This window comes from Thalassophryne amazonica, chromosome 20 (assembly GCF_902500255.1).
Source record: "Thalassophryne amazonica chromosome 20, fThaAma1.1, whole genome shotgun sequence".
Taxonomy (NCBI): Eukaryota; Metazoa; Chordata; class Actinopteri; order Batrachoidiformes; family Batrachoididae; genus Thalassophryne; species Thalassophryne amazonica.
This window is the reverse complement of record NC_047122.1, coordinates 57,633,086-57,657,435: the sequence shown is the minus strand read 5'-3', so window position 1 is coordinate 57,657,435 and position 24,350 is coordinate 57,633,086. Positions and strand designations below refer to the sequence as shown.

The following is a 24,350-nucleotide window of genomic DNA, read 5'->3' as shown; positions in this document are numbered from 1 at the left end:
CGTGCATGTCTTTAAATGTGGGAGCAGAAAGGGACCAGGTCAGAGTGGTTTTCATGGGAATTGAACCCATGACCTTCTTGCTGTGAGGCAACCGTGCTAATCACTAAGCCACTGTGCTGCTGTAAATATGATGATTTAAAAATAAATGGAAACTTTATCCAGTTAGTTTTGAACACTCAAAATTCATATATCAATGACTGTTATTCCTAAATAGTTAACAAAATATATTTGCTGTCAACAGTGATGGGTTTTCAACCAAGAACTCCCTGATTAAGATGCAAACGCAGCATCTCATTGAGTTTGAGCCAGGATATTGAAGAGGACATCCCATTTTTTTTTTTATTATTAGTATTTTTTTTTTTTAAATATTCAGATGTAGAGTTGTGCCTATGTTTGGAATGAACTGTCTACTCCACACAGATTTACCATAGCATGTCATACTGTTTGTATTTCTTCATAACTGATGTAAATAAGTTCAAGACATATTCAGCGACTTGGAAATATTCATGTATCCATCCCCTGACTTGTCTGGAAAAAAAAAAAAACTGGCAATAAAATTGATTATTTAAAGTATTATACCTAAGGGGCCCATTACGTATGCAACCCATCAGCTTGGCTTTTATATTTTTAATTAATGTATATCAGGTTGCAGAGATTTGCTTTCCATTTAAGTCTAATGAAGATCATTTTTTAAATTTTTATATTAGGAAGCCTGATTTACTTTTTGTATTTGAAATGCCATAAACAAATTAAAATGAGTGAAATACCATGGGTTTGAATACTTCTGCGAGCCACTATATATATATATATATATATATATATATATATATATATATATATATATATATATATACATATCAAATGCATTTTTCACGTACCGACAGCTTTATTTGCTTTCAACTTCAAAACTTTAGGCATATTTCATCATAAAGGATTTATGTGTGGGCCACTGAGCAAACCATACATTATTTCCCTTTTGTCCTACTGTAATTTTCTTTTTTATATTTAATCATTGTGTTGATTCCTAACCTCTCTGTAATGGTATTGCAGGTAATAGTCTATACTTTTAATGCCTTCTTGAATGGCACTGCTTGTAAAATACATTTTATGACATTGTAATTGCTCAGACAACCTTTTCCATTTTTGGGGGGAATTGTATTTGTCTTTATTGACCCTTTGCACTCTCTGATGTAATTTGTCTCCTCCACTATCATGTTTCCCCATCACCCTCCTTTTTCTGCTCCTCACAAGCTCTATGTGGAGGTTACATCCAAGGCAGCTTTGGCACCATCCTGTCACCTGGATTCCCTGACTTCTACCCGCACAATTTGAACTGCACATGGACAATCGAGACCTCTCATGGCAAAGGTTAGCATGAAAATACCTTGTCAGTAAATGCACTCATCAAATTCAGTTGTAAATTCCTCTTACCAAGCGGCCTTTTCTATTTTGCCGAACAAGCCGTCTCCGAGACACTGACAAGCTATTAGTCTGGCCTTGGGCTACAGCGCGGCACGACATTCCAGTCACATCACCTTTAGTGGAATGCTCTTATCAAATTGACACAGCTTTATTTGTAGGTACCCTCTTTTCATAATGTATTTGATAGGAGTAAGAGCAGAACAGTATGCTGTGTGAAACAATGAATAATTACCTGACTGAAATCCAAGTACTCTGAAACTGCAACTTTGTGAATTGTTTGTGTCACTTATCTTCCTACTTTTTTGGCAAAGTCAAAACTTTTATGCTTTCTTGCTTTTCTTCAGGTGTCCAGTTCACCTTCCACACTTTCCACCTGGAGAGTCCTCATGACCATTTATTGGTGACAGAGAACGGCAGCTTCTCTCAGCCACTGTGGAGGCTGACTGGGTCCACACTACCTCCGACACTCAGTGCAGGCTTGTTTGGAAATTACGCAGCACAGATTCGCTTTCTGTCTGACTTTTCTGTCTCCTACGAAGGATTCAACATCACTTTCTCTGGTGAGGAAAGACTTTATAATCAGAAACATTGAGAAGAAATACGGTGCATCCAGAAAGCATTCACAGCGCTTCATTTTTTCCACGTTATGTTACAGCCTTATTCCAAAATGAATGAAATTCATTTTCTTTCTCAAAATTCTACACACAATATCCCATAATGACAACGTGAAAGTTGTTCTTCTTTTTTAAAGATTTTTGCAAATTCAAAATGGATAATACATGGAGATGTTTTATCCAAGATGCAAGTAAAAAGTAAGTCCTATATAGCCCCACAGTACAATATGTGTTTGACCTTAACCTGTAATGCCGTACTATGAAGCAGATGATAGTCTACAATTCTCTCTGAAGGGAACACCCATCCGAAGCAGTTACTTCCCCAGCCAAGATCAAAATCAATTTACAGTTTTCATGGACTGAAAATGCAGATTGTCTAAAGAACCATATAGGAAATGTGACTGGGCCTCAACCCCATGCCTGATCCAACTGAGCTACTTGTTCTGCTTTGACTGATGGTTTCACACCAATGCTTTCAGCCTAGGCATGTAAAGAAACAACTGCAAAAGCTATCACAGTCCTAGCCTACTACATGTGACCCGTTAAAGAGCAAAGTTCAAATGCTTATTTTTTTCTGACTTAAAACACCACAGCGGAGCTTACCAGCAGAAGAGTTGAAGACATGGCAGAACAACATATTTCCTTTCACATTCATCTGTGTGTTAGTTCTCATTTAAATTGGGCTTTTATTAAATGGTCTTCAAAGCTTATTTGCTGGTACAAGAAAATCTGCTTGAAAATTTAAGTCTTCAGGGATTGCTGTTGCTAGGTGACTTAAGCCAAAATGTTACAGAAAAGTAAACACATAAGCTAATGGATCAAAACACTTTGGTGACTTCGGATATTGTTCATGGAAAGTACATCATAATAATGATTTTTTTTTTCTTCATAAATCCACACACACTCTTGATCAGGTTTCTACAACCCTTCTTCTAGAGCTCACAGGCCCTGCAGCTTTTCCAAGAATCCCTGCTGCAACCACAGCTGATTAGTCACATCTGGCGTTTCCTAGCTTTTGCATCTCCGAGCACACATGAGTAATTAAATGTTGGTGGTTGGAGCAGGGAGAGTTGGAAAACATACACAGCAGATGATGTCCAGGAGCAGAACAGGTCTGAGAGTAGGCTTTTACTGTGATAAGTCCAGGGTACACATGTGTAATAAACATGTTTAATCATCTTGATATGGCACATCTGCAAGATGGGACTTGGCAAAGATGAAACACTCCCTATTACCCCATCACACATAGTATGAATCCGCATGAGCCAAGCCGAATCGGGCTGAATGTCCAAAAAAACACAATATTCGTGCCACATCTGAGAGGAAATATGAACTGCAGAGGACAGCCGTCCGAATACCCAGACTGTTGTCCGACCTGCCCCGACTGATTCACGCACATGCTGTGTACATGAGCCTCCGAATGCAGTACAAATGTAGGTGGTACACAGTAAGAGTACCTGGACAGCTGCCAGGATGCAGTAAGAACAATAAGAATGCACTTACAAGCCGTACAATTGCGGTCCGATTGCGGTTTGGCAGAATATATTCCAGCAACTCTCGAGACGAGCTCAAATTTCCTGAATGTGCCTGAACGCATGTGTTCAGGCACATTCAGGAAATTCAGCCAGGGCAGAAGCATGCTGAGTGCCCCCCTCTCAAATGCAATCGGAATATCACGAATGCCGTTTAATGCCGTTTGATTGTTTAGAATATAGTCCTACAGCAGTCAGGCTGCACACCAACTGCCATATGATGGTTGTTCCACCTCGACTGTGTTAAGCATTCGGAGTGGCCACACAAATGGACCCAACTGTTTAGACTGCTCTGAGAATGCTGTCCGACATTTTCCGAATGCACCTCAACGCTTGCCGACTGTGGGTCGACATTTTATTTGGTCAACATTCGCATAGATTTTAATACATTTGTGAACATAATGCTACAGAAATCAGCTTTTTGTCTGCATAAAAGTTATCTTCAACATTTTTACATCATTGCATGAAAAATAGGATTCCAAACAACACTGTTGTGTTGATATTTTTGTTGACTATACATTTTTTTTGACTTTCTTTATCATTTTACATTTTTGTTTAAGCTAAATTACATTTCATAGTTTATTTGTACAGATTTTTTTTTTCATGATGGCAAATAAAATTATTTATTTTATTTGGAAACACAACGCTCTGTCATTTTACAGGCCTGGAATGTCTGGCTGACCAGCATGTGCTCAGATGTTGGATTGTCCAACGTGAAGCTTATTTTATTGTAAATAGGAGACAAAAACTGAATTTGAACCATATAATAACTAGGGCATGTGCTAGTAGTTTGATTTTAAGTAGGTTATTATTTCCCCCTCATTTGTGGTGGTCTCATTGTAACTCAGCATTGATAATTATGCTTTCTGGAAATACATAATTGCATGCACTCAAGAATGAATAATGAAATGGGTGACATCAAAAGAACTGATTAATTTGAATGTAATCATTTATGCAAAATATATATGGCACATTGATACTGAGCTCAATATTTCAGCATTTGAATGCAAAGGCACTGACTTTGGACAATACAACAAAAATAATGCTGTCAGTACAACCTATACTTTTTGCATTACTTTTACTCAATTACTGTGGTTTAGGCCAACTAGATTTATAAGGGTAAATGTACAAAAATAAAAAGTACCTTCGGTTGCTCCCTTGTTTGCGGTCGGTGTCACCACAGCGCATCTGAGGTGGATCTGCATGTTGAATTGACACAGGTTTTATAATAGATGCCTTTCCTGATGGAACTCCACATTACATAGATAAATGTGGCAGGGGTGGGGTTTGAACTGGGAACCTTTTGTACTGAAACCAAGTGCACTAACCACTTGGCCACCACCCCTGCCCTGTAAGTAGTTACAACTACTCTTAAAATAGTACAGGTGCATGTCAACTTAACTTTGCTGTGTTGGATCAGCACAATTTATGCAGATCCACCTTGGATTTTCTGTGGTGACCCTGACCGCAAACAAGCAAGCAGCCAAAGGGACTTGCTGTTTTTTTTATTATTATTATTATTACGTTTACCCTTACAAATCTAGTTGGCCTGACTCATGATAATTAAGAAACAGTAACGCAAATTCATCATGTTGACCCAACAAATTTATATTTAGATCAATCTGGTTACATTAACGTATTTTACTTGGGTGGAAATACTTTCCATCACTTTATTATGTTTACTGAGCAACTTAAATTTTAAGTTGTTGCACGTTATGTTAAAACTACATGATTTGAATGTGTTCACCCATATCATAGAAGCTACATGTTAGACTTACATAACGTTCATGTAACATAAAAACCAACAACACCCATATTGTTTTTTTAGTGTTTGGAATAAAACATCGTAATCAATCTGTGATCCCCCAACCCGCACACACTGCCTGTCTCTGAATTATGGTGCCTATAATCTGTTTTGTAATAAACTTTCCATTGTTTCTCTTTCCATTTATTTTGCAGAGTATGATTTGGAGCCATGCGAAGATCCTGGAATCCCACCGTACAGTACTAGGAAAGGCCTGCAGTATGGAGTCGGCGACTCCCTCATCTTCTCCTGTTTCCCAGGTTACCGGCTTGAGGGTCCACAGAGGGTGGTGTGCTTAGGAGGCAGGAGGAGGGTATGGAGCTCCCCTCTGCCAAGGTGTGTTGGTAGGTGGTTTCATGCTTTTTTTGGATTTGGGCACTCCCTCTTCACCCCCTTCACACACCATTCTCTTTCATGTCACATCCAACAACCCACCATCGACTTTTAGCAGGTGTAGCCATCTGTTAAACATCTTAAGAGCGGTCACATTGCTCTCAACTGTACTCATCTCTATATCCACACATATTGGACCAAATCTTGAAAGTCTATAGAACACAGTCAGAAACATGGTGGCATTTGGAATGTGTCACAACACAACACCATGCTATGTACACCATGCATGCCTAACTATGGTATAGCATGCAGTGGGCATAACACAAAATAAACCAATCGGTGTCATCTGTCATGTATTTTATGGAGAGGTCCAGGCATATAATGCTCTGGTACTGCGAACGTGGGCTCAGTGAGTCATGCTCCATTGAGTAAATATATGTACCTGCACTCGAACCTGACCAATATGATTTTTTTTTTTTTAACTTTTTTTTTTCCCGATCTGATACAATATCCATATTAGGGAGTAACATATTGCAATGTCAATATATCTGCCAATAGAATAGCAATGATGACTATCATTTTTATCAAACTCTTATGAAAAAGAAATGTAATTGAGGCTTGATGTTTTGCAGTTTAAACATGAACTTTATTATAAATAAATATAACTCCTTTAGTCAAACATCAAAAAAAAAAAAAAAAGTAACACTGCCTTCAGTCGGATTGACAATTGCCATGTTGTATCCTTCAGCATTTCGTGTAAAATAGATTTGTAATCTTTTCTGTCCCTGCCTAAGATGTCCACTCTGAAGGAAAATCAATGGCAGGTAGTTGTTTTTCATGTCTCTTGTAGCTAATATGACCAACAGATGATGGGGATCCCAGCCACGCTTGACAACATTGAAAACAACATTGTTTGAACACCTTCTGTTGGGGGGGGGGACTGTGTAATGACAGCATTTCTAACACCCTAAGTATTTTTCTGCTTTGTTTGTCAGGTAAATTCAAATTTTTTGTATTGTTAAACCTAACACTGATACTGATATATTCATATCTGTGATTTAAAGGTTGCCGGGTATTAGTGGCCAACTGTTAAATCAGATGGGCTTTATTCTGTAAGCATGTGCAAGTGGACTGCATTCCCCCAAGCTGGTTTTCTGAGTATTTTAAGTCCAAAATCTGCTCTCTGCTCTCAGTGACTAATGATGTCTTAGTAGCAAGTGACTTGTATTATTTTTGTTTTTATACTATAATGTTTAATAACATTACACCTGCTTCAGTTTCCTAATCTTACATTATCTTAAGACTGCACAACAAGCAATGCTTTAGATAGAGTATCTATGGCGACATGCACACACACAGAGAGTTGGATGGATGGAACAGACTGCATACTCTGAATTCTTTATTTTATATTTAATTAGGTGAATTTAAATGGGTCACTGAGTTTGTCAGGTCAGTACACTGATTGTGTAATGGGCAGCACCACAGCATCTGTGGTGAACCCTGTTTCACTGGCTTGTACCTGAAACTTTTGACCAGGGCAAGCTGAAGTAATGCTTTCTAAACTTTGTCTATTCAGCTTTTAAGGAAAACCAGTTGAGCCATGGTGTGATCACCACTTTGGGAGAATTTTATAGCACAAACCTCAGTTTATGCTTTTTCTTTCTTGCAGCAGCTGGCTGTAGCTGAGCCTGTATGGATATCAGGTGGATGAACTGGGGGATTCAATTTTCAGTTCAGTCTTTAAATGTGATATTACGTACTAAAATGTGTTACAACCCTTGCATTGATAAAACAGTGCATTATAAATGCCATTCACACACCCCAGCCTTTGCAGAAAAGGAAAACTCATTCAGTTCATCTGTGTCAGGACTTGCGTGAGCCCACTCTATCACATTTCCAATCAGATTTGGCAGTTTGTAACATACCTAGGAAAAGTGTTGGAGGTCACAAGACTCAGTGTGGACCTGCTGACCGTATACTTCTATTCAAGCATTCCTCTCAAAGGTCAACTGAAATAGCTCCACCTTCATTGCATGACATATATGTGGTGATCAGTGACCAGTCTTCACATAAGGTGGTAGATGCAGCAGAGGTTAATTTAGCTCTCAGCTGTGACTAAACCTTCGTTGATTTGCAGTACTTTTGCCTGCTATTAATTATGTCTCACCAGAAATCCTCTCACTTCTGAGTGTTCCCTCTCTCAGCAATTTGCACACACTTGGTATAGTTACACCATCAAATGAATGACAGGTGTCAATTTTGATTGAAAAATATAATGCAATGTTCTGTCATGATTTCTGACACGAAAAGGCAGGTCACAAATGTAGGACTCAAACACAGTGGCATTTTTTCAAAAACTTTGGTCTGTTTCCAGCCAGGATTCAATACACAGGGCAGCAAACGATACTGAGCAGCAGTGTCCCAAACAAGAGACAAAAGGCAAGGTCAAAAAACAGGCGGATGGTCTGTTGACGGCAAGACATGAACAAGGAACTAGGACACGGAGAAAAGATGCCTGAGAACGTAGGCATAAAGCACAAATGATCTGGTGGAGACATGAGGAATATGTGAGGCTTTGACCGATGAGGGATTATCAGACACCTGCAGAACAAGCAGGAAGAGGGCGTGGCATTTCAAACATCCCAACATAACCCCACAAACCCCAACTATGACATGTCCATAAAATGCCCATGGATACTTATTGGAATGTATCCAACCCCTTTTGAACTGAAATTTTGTATGGTGGACAGACATGCCCCAAAAGCACCAGCATTTAGTGTTTCACACATACAGCATTAAACATCAAGATGGGACCAGAATATAATTACTGTCATTTCATTGTTTTCTTAACACTCATCAGTACATGTTGTGAAACTTTCTAATCTGTACATCTGTGCAGAACCCACTAGATCACCTTGTTTTTAATGCTATTAAGGTGTTTTAGATGTCATTCTTGTAAGCTTCTGTAATATAACTAGATAGATAGATAGATATGGTAACTTTGCAACTAATAAACTGATGAACCACATTTCATTTTGAAATACTTAATTTTTTTTCCAGATATTTTCCAGAATGTTCAGTACAAGAATTAATTACAACCCCGACTCTCTGCAGTTACTCTGATGCAGATAACCTGAATAAAAACTGCTCTGACAGTTCAGTAGCTGTGAAAGAGTGACAGTAAGCTTAACATTTTGAGTGGAGTCAGACCAGATACTGTTATACACCATAAGAAAAAATATTGTGGAGCCCACAGTATTTTCTCAAATTGGATCATTAGAAGTGAAATTGAAGACAGCTGTATGGGTGACAATTACATAAAGTTTGAGCTGAATAAGTGGAAAGACACCCAAAACACCCCTCGTCTGGGGAGCAGTGTCACATTGCTCCCCAGAAGAGGGGTGTTTTGTTTTGATACCTCAGCTGTGACTGTGTTTTTACGAAACTGATACCTTAAACAAGATTATTAGTTTCCAAAAAGCTGGAGGCGAAGGTGATCAGTCCATATCCGTCCGTATCCGTCCACCATCCCCAACGAAGTAGATATTTCATGATATTGCGTGTTTTGTTTGTTATACAGTAGCTCAGAAATGATATGTAAAACATGATTAGAAATCGTAATTTTCAGGTGGTATCTCGGAGGTTGACATGTCTGACATTTTGTTTGTTTTTTGTGTGAACAGACAACAAATTCATATTACGATGGCTGAAAAAAAATTGTTCCACACAACCTGAATCCACTACACCTGATCTGGAGGGTCTGGATCCACTCATAATTCGAGCATCCACATCTGGCTGCGGTATAAATCATTATATACCCCTGGGGTTCACTTGGAACCCAGGTGACCTGATTAGGGTTAATTATATAGGTCTGGACTTTGTTTAAGAATAAAATGTATCTTTTATTCTTGGGCAGAAAATACAATATTGAGGTTGAGCCAGAATTGCTGTTAATAATTCCAATAAGACGGAGACTCTGATTGTAGCACCAGATAGTGCTGTACCTGGAATTAAGCAGCATCTCGGTAGCCTAAGCTGCACGGTCAAAAGCAGCCTGCGTAACCTGGGTGTCATTTTGGATGGAGGGATGTCTTTGGAGCAGCACACAAATTACCTGGTTAAGAACTGTTTTTTCCAAATTCGGAACATCTCTAAGCTCCGTAAGATGGTGACATTAAAAGAGCTTGAGATGATTGTTCATGCGTTCGTCTCATGGCGTTTGGATTATTGTAACAGTCTCTTCACCTGTCTGAATAAGGAGTTGGCCTGCCTGCAGGTTGTGCAAAATTCTGCTGCGCGCCTGCTTACCCGCACCCGCAGGAGGGACCATATTACTCCTATTCTTAATACTTTGCATTGGCTGCCTGTCTCCTACAGGATTCATTACAAAATCCTGGTATTGACTTTTAGAGCTCTGCATGGACAGGCACCGGAGTACATCAGGGACCTGATCCAGCCTTATGCTTCCTCCAGGAGCCTCAGGTCATCCAATCAGAACCTGTTGATGGTTCCTCGGACCCGTTTTAAAACTCGCGGGGACAGATCTTTTAAAGCGGTGGCGCCTAGCCTCTGGAATGAGCTTCTCTGTGCCCTTCGTTCTCTGGATTGTATAGATACTTTTAGAAGGCAACTAAAGACGCATTTCTTTAAGTTAGCTTTTTAGCCTAATATTGTATTTTATTGTTTTCGTATGTTATTTTTAGATTATTTTTGTATGCCATGTGCAGCGCTTTGTGACCCTGGTCTGTGAAAGGCGCTTTATAAATAAAGCTTACTTACTAATCATATTCAGATTACAGTATGATTGTGGAAATGAGGGCCTCAAAATTCAGCTGGAGCCAATACCCACATCCATCACTTCTCTCACCTCCTTGTGCAAGCCAGCCTGAAGGAATACATTTGTGAGTTTCAAGCATATAGCGATTGACATGTTTTCTGCTCTCTCCAACACCACCACTTCCTCCGCTCTCTCTCCTTCTCTCTTTCTCTTTCTCTGCCTGTTTCTGCGCCATCTCTTTTCCTCTAGCCGAATGCGGCTCCTCCGTGACTGGCATGCAAGGCATTCTGCTGTCACCCAACTACCCGGGTTACTACGGCAACAATCACGAGTGCATCTACTCCATCCAGACTCAACCCGGCAAAGGCATCCAGCTCCGGGCACGAGATTTCAGGCTGGAGGAGGATGATATGCTCAAAGTGAGGGCTGGGAGGGTGGGCGTGTCCCCGTTTGTGCAGCCTTGTCGTCATATCTGTGCATTCGTATTAACTCAGGTGCTTCCTTTCGCTCTCATCCTCTCTCCAGGTGTTTGACGGCAGCAGCAATAAAGCTCGCTTGCTTGGGGTGTTTACGGGCAGCGAGTTGCTCGACACCACTCTGAATTCCACGTCTAGCTCCATGTGGCTAGAATTCATCAGCAATGCAGAAAACACAAGTAAAGGCTTTGAGCTGCACTTCACCAGTGAGTAACACTCATTGCATATATTGATATATAATCCCTCACATGAGCATGCTGAAGGGGCCACTGGGTTCACTAAATTTGCGCTTATTAATTTTCTGCCCTCTGATAATATTTTAGACTAACATTTAATTCTATTTTTCAACCTTGATTTTTTTATGTATTTTTTTATTGTTTTGTTCCATGCACCATGTCTAATTATGTTAGTTGCTTCTTCAGTACTCCTCCTTATCTTATGTTTGCCATTCTTTCTTAATTTCTTTCTGTCCCAGGTTTTGAACTGGTGAAATGTGAGGATCCAGGTGTTCCCCAGTTTGGTTATAAGCGTGAGGACAAGGGTCACTTTGCAGGGAGTACCGTGTCATATAGCTGTGATCCAGGCTACACCTTGAAGGGACCCGAGGTGCTCACCTGCCTGAGGGGAGAAAGAAGGGCCTGGGACAGCCCCCTCCCTCTCTGTGTTGGTATGTTAGATGTTTCTGTATTTGGATGGTTGGTTGTTGAGCTAAAGGGCATTTTCAAATGTCGACTTGTGCTATATTTTTTTGTCACATTATGTTGTAGAGTATAACTACCTTTGTGGGATAGGAGTTGGACTGCCAATATGTAGACCTGGGTTTGATTCCCAGTCAAGCCACCGCTTTGTGTTTTTGGAGAAGACATAATAAAATGCTTGAGTGGTGACCAGCCTTGAGTAGGGATTTCACCTGCGATGGACTAGCATCCTATCTTGAAGGAGTCATACACTCTTATCAATTTACAGTATGATGTTATATCCAGACAAACATATCAACCCAATGAGCCTCATGACCTTGCATAGCATTTATTTTTTGCCACAAAGTACTGTCACTATTTCATATTATATGGTATCGCATTGTTCTCCCTTTTGATGCATTATGCACAGTTGATCTGTGGGTTCTGTTTTGTTTAACGCAATTTAAACCACTGTGAGCTTTCCAGCTGCACCGGGATATATGACCTACTTCTTACAAACAATGCAAATATGCAAGAGCAGTTTTGGAAAAGCTCTGTGGTTTGTCTGGGCTATGCTATTTTCAGACATTCATTAGGCTGCTTTCTCAGCATTGTATCAATCAAGAATAATTGTGCTCCATTTAGCTCCTCGTATGGCATCACAGTTGCAAATCCTGCATTTATTTTTTTTTATTTTGCAATTATGTGATTGTAGCTCATATCAACCACAAAACTGATTTTTAAGTCCTTTTTTCTGCATGATAAGAGAATCAAAGATGCTTTCAGATTTATTTTCACACATAAATTGCATATAAAATTTACATACATTCCTTGGTCACATTATCTGCAAGAAAGAGGAAACCAGCAGCCATTAATTTTCAAAAATACTTAATTTTGCCTAATTATACTTACTAATATATATATATATATATATATATATATATATATATATATATATATATATATATATATATATATATATATATATATATATATATATATATATATATATATATATATATATATATATATATATATCAAAAATAATTAATATTGAATAATTATAGACCCAGTCATTATTCTATCCACAGTAGTTTTGTAAACATCACTGCCTTTCCAAATATATTTTTAAAGCATGTCAATGTAAAGTAACAGAAAATCTCACTGATTTGCTAATCAGTAGTGAATTCAGTGCATCTGCAGCACCAAAATAAGGCCCAAAACAGGTGAATATCTTCTCACGTAAGTGAAAGTTATTAAGAATGTTCACCATTTGTTCACGTGCAACAAACCTGAACAAGTAGTTTTCCTTAAATTCCAGAGCCAAGCACATATTTCCACATAAAAAAAAAAAAAAAAAATTTGCTGTAATTGCATTACAGCAAATTTCTACATAGAATTAAGAGCAGGGGTATGTTAAAATTTGATCTTACACCTTTGGGTAGTGTCTGTTGTTATTCTGATTTAAAAAGAGTAAACAGTTATAAACAGTTTTCAGAAAATATGAATAACACAAAAGGTTTTGTGCTATCATTCATATTCTCTGAAAAATGGCCAAAAAAAGGCTTATCTGGGATCACGTCTCGGGGGCAAAAGCTCCAGCAGGGTAGCCCAGACTTCCCTTTTCCCGGCCACATTAACCAACTCCGACTGGAGGATCCCAAGGCATTCCCCGACCAGTGTGGAGATATAATTTCTCCACCTAGTCCAGGGTCTTGCCCGGGGTCTCCTCCCTGATGGACATGACTGGAACACCTCCCTAGGGAGGCACCCAGGGGGTATACTTACCAGATGCCCGAGGCACCTCAGCTGGCTCCTATCAACATGAAGGAGCAGCAGCTCCACTCTGAGCTCCCCACAGATGACCAAGCTTCTCACCCTATCTCTAAAGTAGACACCAGCCACCCTCCTAATGAAACCCATTTCGGCTGCTTGTACCCACGTTCAAGTTTTTTTTGGTCATGACCCAAACCTCATGATCATAGGTGAGAGTAGGAATGAAGACTGAGGAGCAGATGAGAGCTTCACCTTTTGGCTCATCACCCTTTTCATCATAACAGTATGGTAGAGCAAACACAGTACCACCCCTGCTGCGCCAACTCTCTGGCCAATCTCAAGCTCCATTGTCCCCTCACTCATATATATATATATATATATATATATATATATATATATATATATATATATATATATATATATATATATATATATATATATATATATATATATATATATATGAGTATTTTTTTTTGTTTACTTTTTTATTTAGGCATTCCCTAGTCCAGGTCAAGAATGTGGTCTTGCCCCAAGTGAAGGAGTTCAAAGTTATTGTTCATGTGTGTGTGTGTGTGTGTGTGTGTGTGTGTGTGTGTGTGTGTGTGTGTGTGTGTGTGTGTGTGTGTGTGTGTGTGATATATATGAGTATTTTTTACATACCCCTGTTCCTAATACTGTGTATTGTCCCATTTAACATCAATGACATCTTTTGTGGTAACTGTGGATGAGGCTCTCTGATGATAAAGCTGCCATTGAGTCTTGGACTTTATTTACATCAGTTATGAAGAAATGCAAACAGTTTTGCAGTCTATGGTAAATCTGCATGAAGTTGACATAGGGTGGCATCACTGGTCATTTTGAAGTATTTCCAGTTGCTTTTTTTTTTTTCTATTCATAAATCATTAGATAAAAGTTCAATAGTTGTTTTTATGTTACGTTCAATTGATATTTATTTAATTTAGTGAACAAATGGAAACAGTTTGGTAGGATAAATCTCGAAAATTGAGTAATGCACAGCGAGTAGTGAGTAAAGCCATTAACACATTAATGACAACTAAGAAGTTGCCAGGTTCAACAGAGTTGCTTGGAGAGACTGTGTGTACTATTACTGGTGAAGTTACAGTCAACACTGTCCAAACACAGCCACTGAAATTTGTAATTCCTGCCATGGCATGCTGAATATCGTAGTGGCTTTCTTCACACGTACTTCCTTTTTATTCTTGATTGATTTACTGGGAATTGAAGTCATACATAAAAGTCTAAAGTCAGCTATTATAACCTGGTGCAGGTAAGCTTAGTGATAAAATGCAGAAATAACAGACACCCAGCAGTAAAATATGACACCAGACAAATGTCCACTTTTTTGCCCTCAAGATACATGGAAGACCAAACATACTGCAGCTCCTATCCAATTTCCCTGACGTCTTGGTGGATCATCCCCATTTACTTGCAAATGGCACTGGTTAGGCTTACTGTGGCAGCAACACATCTTCATTAAATAACAAAAACATTTTCAGGAAATCCAATAATTATGTACCATAGTATTACTGATATAATTTCTCACAGCAGTCTCTTTGGATTTTCTTTGCAGAAAAAACAACCTGTGCTGCCCTCACCTGATGAACAGTGACCCCTTTTAATATGAATTTTAATGAACAATTGCTGGTACAATACAATGGCAATGAATCTGACTAGTGTAGTTGGTGGGTTTACGTATGGAAAAAAAAAATCTAAATCATAAATCGTTTTCACATTAATTTCAGGGTCATCCAAATCTCAGTGTTCCATAAGATTCACAACAGGAATAAAAGCAATAAATAATCACACTGATGCAATTTTAATTGATCTCAATTTAGTGGTGTGTGTCTGTATAAAATCAAGAAATCAATCAATCAATCAATCAATTTTATTTATATAGTGCCAAATCACAACAAACAGTTGCCCCAAGGCGCTTTATATTGTAAGGCAAGGCCATACAATAATTACGTAAAAACCCCAACAGTCAAAATGACCCCCTGTGAGCAAGCACTTGGCGACAGTGGGAAGGAAAAACTCCCTTTTATCAGGAAGAAACCTCCAGCAGAACCAGGCTCAGGGAGGGGCAGTCTTTTGCTGGGACTGGTTGGGGCTGAGGGAGAGAACCAGGAAAAAGACATGCTGTGGAGGGGAGCAGAGATCAATCACTAATGATTAAATGAAGAGTGGTGCATACAGAGCAAAAAGAGAAAGAAACACTCAGTGCATCATGGGAACCCCCCAGCAGTCTAAGTCTATAGCAGCATAACTAAGGGATGGTTCAGGGTCACCTGATCCAGCCCTAACTATAAGCTTTAGCAAAAAGGAAAGTTTTAAGCCTAATCTTAAAAGTAGAGAGGGTGTCTGTCTCCCTGATCTGAATTGGGAGCTGGTTCCACAGGAGAGGAGCCTGAAAGCTGAAGGCTCTGCCTCCCATTCTACTCTTACAAACCCTAGGAACTACAAGTAAGCCTGCAGTCTGAGAGTGAAGCGCTCTATTGGGGTGATATGGTACTATGAGGTCCCTAAGATAAGATGGGACCTGATTATTCAAAACCTTATAAGTAAGAAGAAGAATTTTAAATTCTATTCTAGAATTAACAGGAAGCCAATGAAGAGAGGCCAATATGGGTGAGATATGCTCTCTCCTTCTAGTCCCCGTTAGTACTCTAGCTGCAGCATTTTGAATTAACTGAAGGCTTTTCAGGGAACTTTTAGGACAACCTGATAATAATGAATTACAGTAGTCCAGCCTAGAGGAAATAAATGCATGAATTAGTTTTTCAGCATCACTCTGAGACAAGACCTTTCTAATTTTAGAGATATTGCATAAATGCAAAAAAGCAGTCCTACATATTTGTTTAATATGCGCTTTGAATGACATATCCTGATCAAAAATGACTCCAAGATTTCTCACAGTATTACTAGAGGTCAGGGTAATGCCATCCAGAGTAAGGATCTGGTTAGACACCATGTTTCTAAGATTTGTGGGGCCAAGTACAATAACTTCAGTTTTATCTGAGTTTAAAAGCAGGAAATTAGAAGTCATCCATGTCTTTATGTCTGTAAGACAATCCTGCAGTTTAGCTAATTGGTGTGTGTCCTCTGGCTTCATGGATAGATAAAGCTGGGTATCATCTGCGTAACAATGAAAATTTAAACAATGCCGTCTAATAATACTGCCTAAGGGAAGCATGTATAAAGTGAATAAAATTGGTCCTAGCACAGAACCTTGTGGAACTCCATAATTAACCTTAGTCTGTGAAGAAGATTCCCCATTTACATGAACAAATTGTAATCTATTAGATAAATATGATTCAAACCACCGCAGCGCAGTGCCTTTACTACCTATGGCATGCTCTAATCTCTGTAATAAAATTTTATGGTCAACAGTATCAAAAGCAGCACTGAGGTCTAATAAATAGAAATAAATGTAATGAAATTTAAAAAGTTGTCTACACCCACAGACCCTAAACTTTGTAGCTGAGTTTGGGTGTCATTTGTGGATGATCCCTCATAATTTGGTCCCTGCCCCTCTCTGTAACCATGGTAATCATGTCAGAACATTTATTTATTTATTTATTTATTTGGATTTTCTCTTCATCCTGACAGTCTCCGGCAAATAGCCAGGAGCTCAGGGAACACACTGAACAAGACTGCGCAAAGACAGAATGGCACACTTTGACACCAGCCAAGGTGATTAGAATAATCTTTCTCAGCTCTCTTTTGAAATCACACTGACAGGTAATTTCAGGTCTCCGCACAAACAGCATTCAACATTCTGTGTATCTCCCAACATGTTTGTGTCCTCTCTGTGCCCCTTCCATTGGGTGATAGCCCAAGAGAATGAACAAATTTTGAAGCAGATGTGGCGCTGGTTTTGTTTGTTTGTAATAGCGTGATTACTTTAACATTGGAGCTACAGTTTGCATACATCGCAGAGGTCGTTAACACTAGATATCCGGTATATGATGTACAAAATACAATGGCTGTTTCTATGTACTTGTCATTGTTTCTTAGTTGTTTCAATGATATTTTACAACATAATCTATGAATACAGGAGAATTATCATGGTACTACCTCATATTCAGGTGAATCTTAAGTACTTTGGGTGGATAAGGTGTTTAAAAAGAGAGGTACTGTATAACAGAAGTTGAGCCAAGAAAGACATATGGCTTGACAGAAAATGAAGGAGCACAGAGAAGCTGAGGGAGTTCAATCCCATGGTAACACTAAGAGGTTACTTTCAGGGGTCAAAAGGCTAAAGGAAAGAGATGGGATTGCTTCATGGCAATAGATCACTGTCTTCTCTTTTCACTCTGTGAAACTGCAACTTTACAACAAAGGCACAACAGAAAAAGTGGGGATACATTTCTTGCTTTGGTTGTTTGTCATTTACTCTTTATCTGGATATATCTGCATGGAAAATGATAATATTACCTCCACTAAGAAGATCAGGGATTATCTATGTTTCTCTGTCAGCTAGAAGATCTCTGTTATGAAGTTATGAATTGATTTTAAAAATGGAGGGACTGATATTCTGGTAAGTATGACTTAATCAACAATGATGATGCTTTTGCAGGATTACCACATTACTGGATGTTTTGAATACAACTGTTTATGGGGGGTGTGGTTTTGTAGCCTCACACCAAGAACCCAGCTAACAGAATAAAGTTTCCAAAAAGTTATAAGAACATTTGTTATCAGAATATTAGTTGTAAAGTTCTTGGAACATTTTTAAGGAAAGTCTATTTTTGGTTCCCAGAACATTCTTGGAAGATTACATGAAGTCCACTAAAGATATGTTTCAAATTCCCAGAACAGTATGGTAACGTTACCTAAAGTCATACCCTAGTCAATGAAAGAAATTTGGAGTAAAAATGACAGTGACACTAGAATTAATATATTTGTCAAATTTCCTCCAACTATACACATGACTTGTCAATATATAAAAATAAGTAACATAAGGAAAATGTTCTAGAAATATTTCTGATAACCACGTCCTAAATATATCCCATTTATAACATTAGAAAAACATTATGTGTTAGCTCGGAAGTTCCCCAAATCACGGTCAGCCATCTTCTGATCACCAGCTGGGGTTGCAACAGGAAGGGCATCGGTTGTAAAACGTGTCCAATCATTATGTGAATCCATACAGGATTATATACAGTGATGGTGGCTTAGTGGACAGCACTGATGCTTCACAGCAAAAAAGGTCATGGGATTACTTCCCACCTAGTCCTTTGTGTGTTGAGTTTGCATTTATTCCTGTGTTTGTGTAGATTCTCTCTGGGTCTTCTTGCTTCCACCCACTTTCAAATACATGCAGGTTTGGTGAAGTGGTGACTCTAAATTGATGTTAGGCTTGTCCGTCTTTGTGTGGCCCTGTGATAGACTAGCATCCTGTCCAGGGTGTACCCCACCTCGTGTCCTGTGACTTCTGGGATAAGCTCCAGTCCCCTGTGAACCTTAATTGGAATAAGCAAGTATAGAAAATGGATTGCTGGATAGCAATGGAAATTGAATGAATATGCAGTCATATTAGTTGTTATCATTAGTATTGTAATCATCTTGGCAATCCCTTAGTGGTGAAGAAGATTCTATCTTGATAATTCCCAACATAATGGTGGGCGCGTAGACTGCCAACAACCTTGTGAGACTATAAGCAGAAAGCACCTTCTTGAAACCCAACATGGCTTCTTGCCCTCAAGAGGGGCAACAAACAAGATCTTCGCTGTCCACCAATTGCAAGAAACATGTCAGCATATGTTGTCTGGTGTACTTACAAACATCAATGTAAATGAAGTTATTTAAATAGCTGGAAGGGTTTGCTTTTTTTTCCCGAAGAGCTGTACCTTTTTATTTTGCAACTGTCCCAACCTTGTATAGGAAAGCTATCAATATAAAAGTGGTTATTCAAATTTTGAAGCAGTTAAAGTAACATTACTCAGCTGAAATCACCAACTTGTGCAGTGTTCAGCAGCATGTTTCTCAGAGAGGTAAGAAAGTGAATTCACTGCTTCTAAAAAAAAAAAAAAAAAAAAAAGGTTTCGGGTAATAAAGCATTTTGATCTGAAGTAGGAATTGTGCCTCAGGTCATTTGGCTCTGTAAAGGAGCAGAGATGAGACAGAACAAGACACATAAATGGTTTGACAATATAATCTACATCACCCTAACTCTAACATTGGGCCTCGTTCTTGACTAGTTTTGGTGTGTCTCCATATCTACAAAGTGTTTTATTTATTTATTTATTTTTTTATTGTTTCTGTGTGTGTGTGTGTGTGTGTGTGCGTAAAGTAGGTGAAGTGATGGCCAAAGAACAATGGAATTACTGATAGGCAAAAAAATGGCCTTTTATTTATTGATTCAGTCATATTCTGTTATTGTCACTTATCCAGGTCCAGGTCACATGTTTAGCAAAAATTAAATATGGTGTCAGCTCAGAATCAGAACAGACTTTCTTCACCAAGTATCCTCAAAGAATACAAGGAATTTGACTGCGGATTGAACACTCTCTGTACAATCATGTATAAATATACACTAAACACTAAATAATTCACAATTTCAAAGTGGCCTGTGGAAAGAACCTGTTCCTGACGTGACAGTTCCTTGAAGTCTGTGTCTGTCATGTTTGGAGACAGAGGGAAACCAAACAGAGATGGAGATGCACAGGACAGACTGGATGATAGATGTGTAGATGATGATGAGCAGTTCCTGGGCCAGGTTGAACTTCCTGAGCTGTCTGAGGAAGAACATCCTCTGCTGTGCCTTTTTCCTGATTGGGTCTATGTGGGATGTCCACTTCAGATCCCAGGAGATGGTGGATTCCAGGAACTGGAAAGTATCCACAGTAGACACAGTGTTGTTGATTGGGGAGATGATGGAGGATTTCTCATGAAGTCCACTATCATCTCCACAGTCTTGAATGGGTAAAGCTGCAGGTTGTTCTGACCAGACCAGAAGACCAACGTTCCACCTCCTGTCTGTATACAGCCTCACCCCCATCCTGGATGAGACCAATGATGGTGGTATCATCAGCAAACTTCGGGGGGGGGGGGGGGGGATCCCTGATGTGCAATCATTTGAATCGAGGGAACAGTGGAGTGAGCACACACCCCTGAGGTGTGCTAGTGATGATTGTCCGTGTGCTGGATGTGACCATCTCCTGCCTCATCTGCTGTGTCCCTGTCTATCAGGAAGTTGGAAATCCACTGACAGGTGGGAGCTGGCACAGAGAGGATGGGGAGGTTTTAGTGGAGAATGTCGGGTCTCGGGAATGATGATGCTGAATGAGGAGCTGAAGTCCAAGTACAGGATCCTCACGTATGGCCCTGCAGAGTCAAGGTGATGCAGGATGTAATACAGTCCCATGTCCACTGCATCCTCAACTGAACTGTTTGCCCAGTAGGCAAACTGCAGGGGTTCCAGCAGGGGTTCTGTGATGTCCTTCAAGTGGCTCAACACCAGCCGTTCAAAAGACTTCATGACTAAGCATCAGGGTGATAGGTCTGCCATCATTTAGTTCTTTTATGGAGAGATTCTTTTGGACTAGGTTAATAGTGGAGCATATGAAGCATGTCGGGACCTTCTGCAGCTCCAGAGATCGGTTGAAAATCTGGGTGAAGATGGAGGTGACCTGATCAGCACAGGTCATCAGACATAATGGAGAGACACCATCAAGTCCTGGAGCTTTCTTGATCTTTTGTCTGCAAAACTGCTGGCATATTTCCTCTTTGCAGATCATTAGTGCAAGTGGGGTTGCAGAGGGGAGGGGAAAGATAGAGGGGCAAGTAGTCCATTGTATTTAGGGTTGGTGAGGGGTGTGTGAGGGTCTGTTTTGAATCTGGTGTAAAACAAGTTCGGTTCCTCAGCCAGCTGAGGTTCTCCACAGTTTGGGGGATAGTTTCCCGTAGTTGCTGGCATGCTGAAGATTGCACCGTTACAGGATTGTTGGCTGACAATTATTTTTCAGCCTGTCAGAGCAGCATCTCTTTGCTACTCTGATCTCATATATTAGCATGTTTCTGGCCTTCTTGTGCAGGAGCCTGTCACCACTTCTCCTCCTCATTGGCTTGGTGAGGTGCCTCAGTTTGTTGTTGCTGTATGAGCAGAAAGTTATGGTTTGCACACACAGGTCCTCAAACAAACCGATGTCTATTCAGCTCTCTGTCCGACTGTTGATCTTTCATCTGACGTCTAATGAAGTTATTTGTGAGTCTACACTTGTGAGTGTTTGTGTGTCTGGGTGCAGGTGCACTCTCTTGTACGGTGGATCCGGAAAGTATTCACAGCGGTTCACTTTTTCCACATTTTGTTATGTTACAGCCTTATTCCAAAATGGATGTTTTTTTGTTTTTTTTTCCTCAGAAGTCTACTCACAAAACCCAATACTAACAACATGAAAAAGTTTTTTTTTCTAATTTTTTGCAAATTTATTAAAATCACATGTACATATGAATTCAAATCCTTTTCTCAATGCTTTGTTGATGCACCTTTGGCAGGAATTACAGCCTCAAGTCTTCTTGAATATGATGCCACAAGCATGCCACACCTGTCTTTTGGTAGTTTTGCCCATTCCTCATTGCTGCACCACTCAAGCTCCATCAAGTTCGATGGAGTGCATCGGCGCACAGCCATTTCCAAATCTCTCCAGAGATGTTCAATCAGATTCAGGACTGGGCTCTGGCTGGGCCACTCAAGGACATTCACAGAGTTGTCCTGAAGCCACTCTTTTGATATCTAGGCTGTGTGCTTAGGGTCATTGTCCTGCTGAAAGATGAACTGCCGCCCCAGTATGAGGTCAAGAGCGCTCTCAAGCAGGTTTTCATCCAGGATATCACTGTACATTGCTGCATTCATGTTTCCCTGAAGCCTGACTAGTCTTCCAGTTCCTGCCGCTAAACAACATCCCCACGGCATGATGTTGCCACCACCATGCTTCACTGTAGGAATGGTGCCTGGTTTCCTTCAAATATAATGCCTGGCATTGATGCCAAAGAGTTCAGTCTTTGTCTCATCAGACCAGAGAACTGTGTTTCTCATGGTCTGAAAATCCTTTAAATGCCTTTTGGGAAACACAAGCTGAGTTGTCATGCGCCTTCTCCTTAGGAGTGGCTTCCTTCTGGCCACTCTACCATACAGACCTGATTGAAATCCACTGGATTGCTGCCAGGCTTGCGGAGTAACAGAATACATGTACCGCCATTACGTAATTAGGATACAAAAAAAAGTAACTGTATTCCGGTACAGTTACCGAAAAAAAGACGTATTCAGATTACAGGTATATTTAGTAAAAATGGGGATTAATTTGCAGGATTACAATTTTAATGCATTTTATGATATTATCTGTATATAATATATTTTTTCTTTGAAACAAAAACATCCCTTCATGGACAGTGACATGACATTTCCTAACCAGGCAAAATATTGATGAAATACCCGGATGTTAATGCATTTTCAATGGAGATTCGCGACTGAACACACTCAGAAAAATGCTTGCAAAATATGTGTTAAAATACCATTTTGACCTGGATATCGAGCCAGTAAAATTAAATTACATTAAATTATGTCAGGAAAGTATTAAACGTACTCTGACACACACACATTCCCAAATATTAGTGTTAAAAGTTACATGGATCTGCACTGTTCAAGCTGCTGAGCTGAGACATCCTGCTGCAGCTGCTGCTGTTCAATGCAGTGCGGCTCCTAAAACCATTACAATATATTTATATATATTAATATTTTTCCATAGTTATCCTTTATTGACCGAGTTTCATTCATGAAGTCAGTGGTGTGAGTACACATCTCTATGTGTGGGTGTGACTGTGAGTGGCACAGCTCGGGTCATTATAATCTCATTATTTTAAGGTGCAAATTAAAAAAAAATCCCCAGTCTTGTCGAACAATTTTAATCACTAACGACAAGTATTTTAACTAGACATTGGTCTAGCAGTGGCAAATATCAACTAAACATAAGTGAAGAGTTAATGGCAGGAGACATACAGCTGTTTATCATCCAAATATCATGGACAAAGTGACAAAAAGAACTAAAACCACTTACTTATGGAAGGAAATATTGTCTCCCTTGTTCCTCCGTTTGTGGCTTTTCCAACATGCGCAGCTTTCCATTACTGACTACATTTTTCAACAGGTAACTAGTAACTGTATCGGAATACATTTTTAAAGTAACCCTCCCAACCGTAATTGCTACAGACATGGTTGTCCTTCTGGAATGTTCCCTCTCCCCAGAGGAATACTGGCGCTCTAACAGAGTGACCATCGGGTTCTTGGTCACCTCCCTCACTTAAGGCCCTTCTCCCTCGATGGCTCAGTTTAGATGATAAAGCAGCAGAAATGTTTCTGTGCCCTTCCCTAGATTTGTGCCTCAGGATGATTTTGTCTCTGAGGTCTATGGACAATAGTGTTGACTTCATGCTTGGTTTGTGCACTGACATGCATTGTCAACTGTGGGACCTTTTACTCATCGTCATTATGGGGTATTGTGTGAAGAATTTTGAGGAAAAAACAAATGTCATCCCTTTTGGATTAAGGCTGTAACATAACAAAATGTGGAAAAAAGTGAAGCGCTGTGAATACTTTCTGGGTCCACTGTAGCTCTGCACAGTCTAAGATCAGATGGCTTTCACAGTCATTGTTATCGCCATCATCATCATCATTCCTACACTTCCATTTTCCTCCCGATTGACAACACTATTTTACTCTCAGCAGAATGAAAAGAAACAAGAACACTTTTTTTTTTTTTTTTTTTTAATCCTGCTCTTGTCAATTGATTTGCCCTCAAATGTGTGAACAAAAGCATTTATAATCTGTTGCTCTTGGAGAACATTTTTCATTTTTTTTTAATTCACTTTCTGTAGAAAGGTTGAAGGTGGTAATTGAAAGCGTACTGAAAATTGCTTCTCA

At 39.5% G+C, this 24,350-nt stretch overlaps 1 protein-coding gene across 1 annotated transcript in view; it reads left to right on the top strand.

Annotated features, from left to right (window-relative positions):
- csmd2 (CUB and Sushi multiple domains 2) overlaps positions 1-24,350 on the top strand; it is a 662,931-nt gene that overhangs the window by 390,244 nt on the left and 248,337 nt on the right. Inside the window, exons 20-25 of the mRNA XM_034160153.1 lie at positions 1,252-1,368; positions 1,767-1,982; positions 5,528-5,716; positions 10,732-10,901; positions 11,008-11,164; positions 11,434-11,625. Of these exons, the coding sequence (XP_034016044.1) occupies positions 1,252-1,368; positions 1,767-1,982; positions 5,528-5,716; positions 10,732-10,901; positions 11,008-11,164; positions 11,434-11,625 (1,041 nt within the window). The remainder of the gene's footprint in view (positions 1-1,251; positions 1,369-1,766; positions 1,983-5,527; positions 5,717-10,731; positions 10,902-11,007; positions 11,165-11,433; positions 11,626-24,350) is intronic.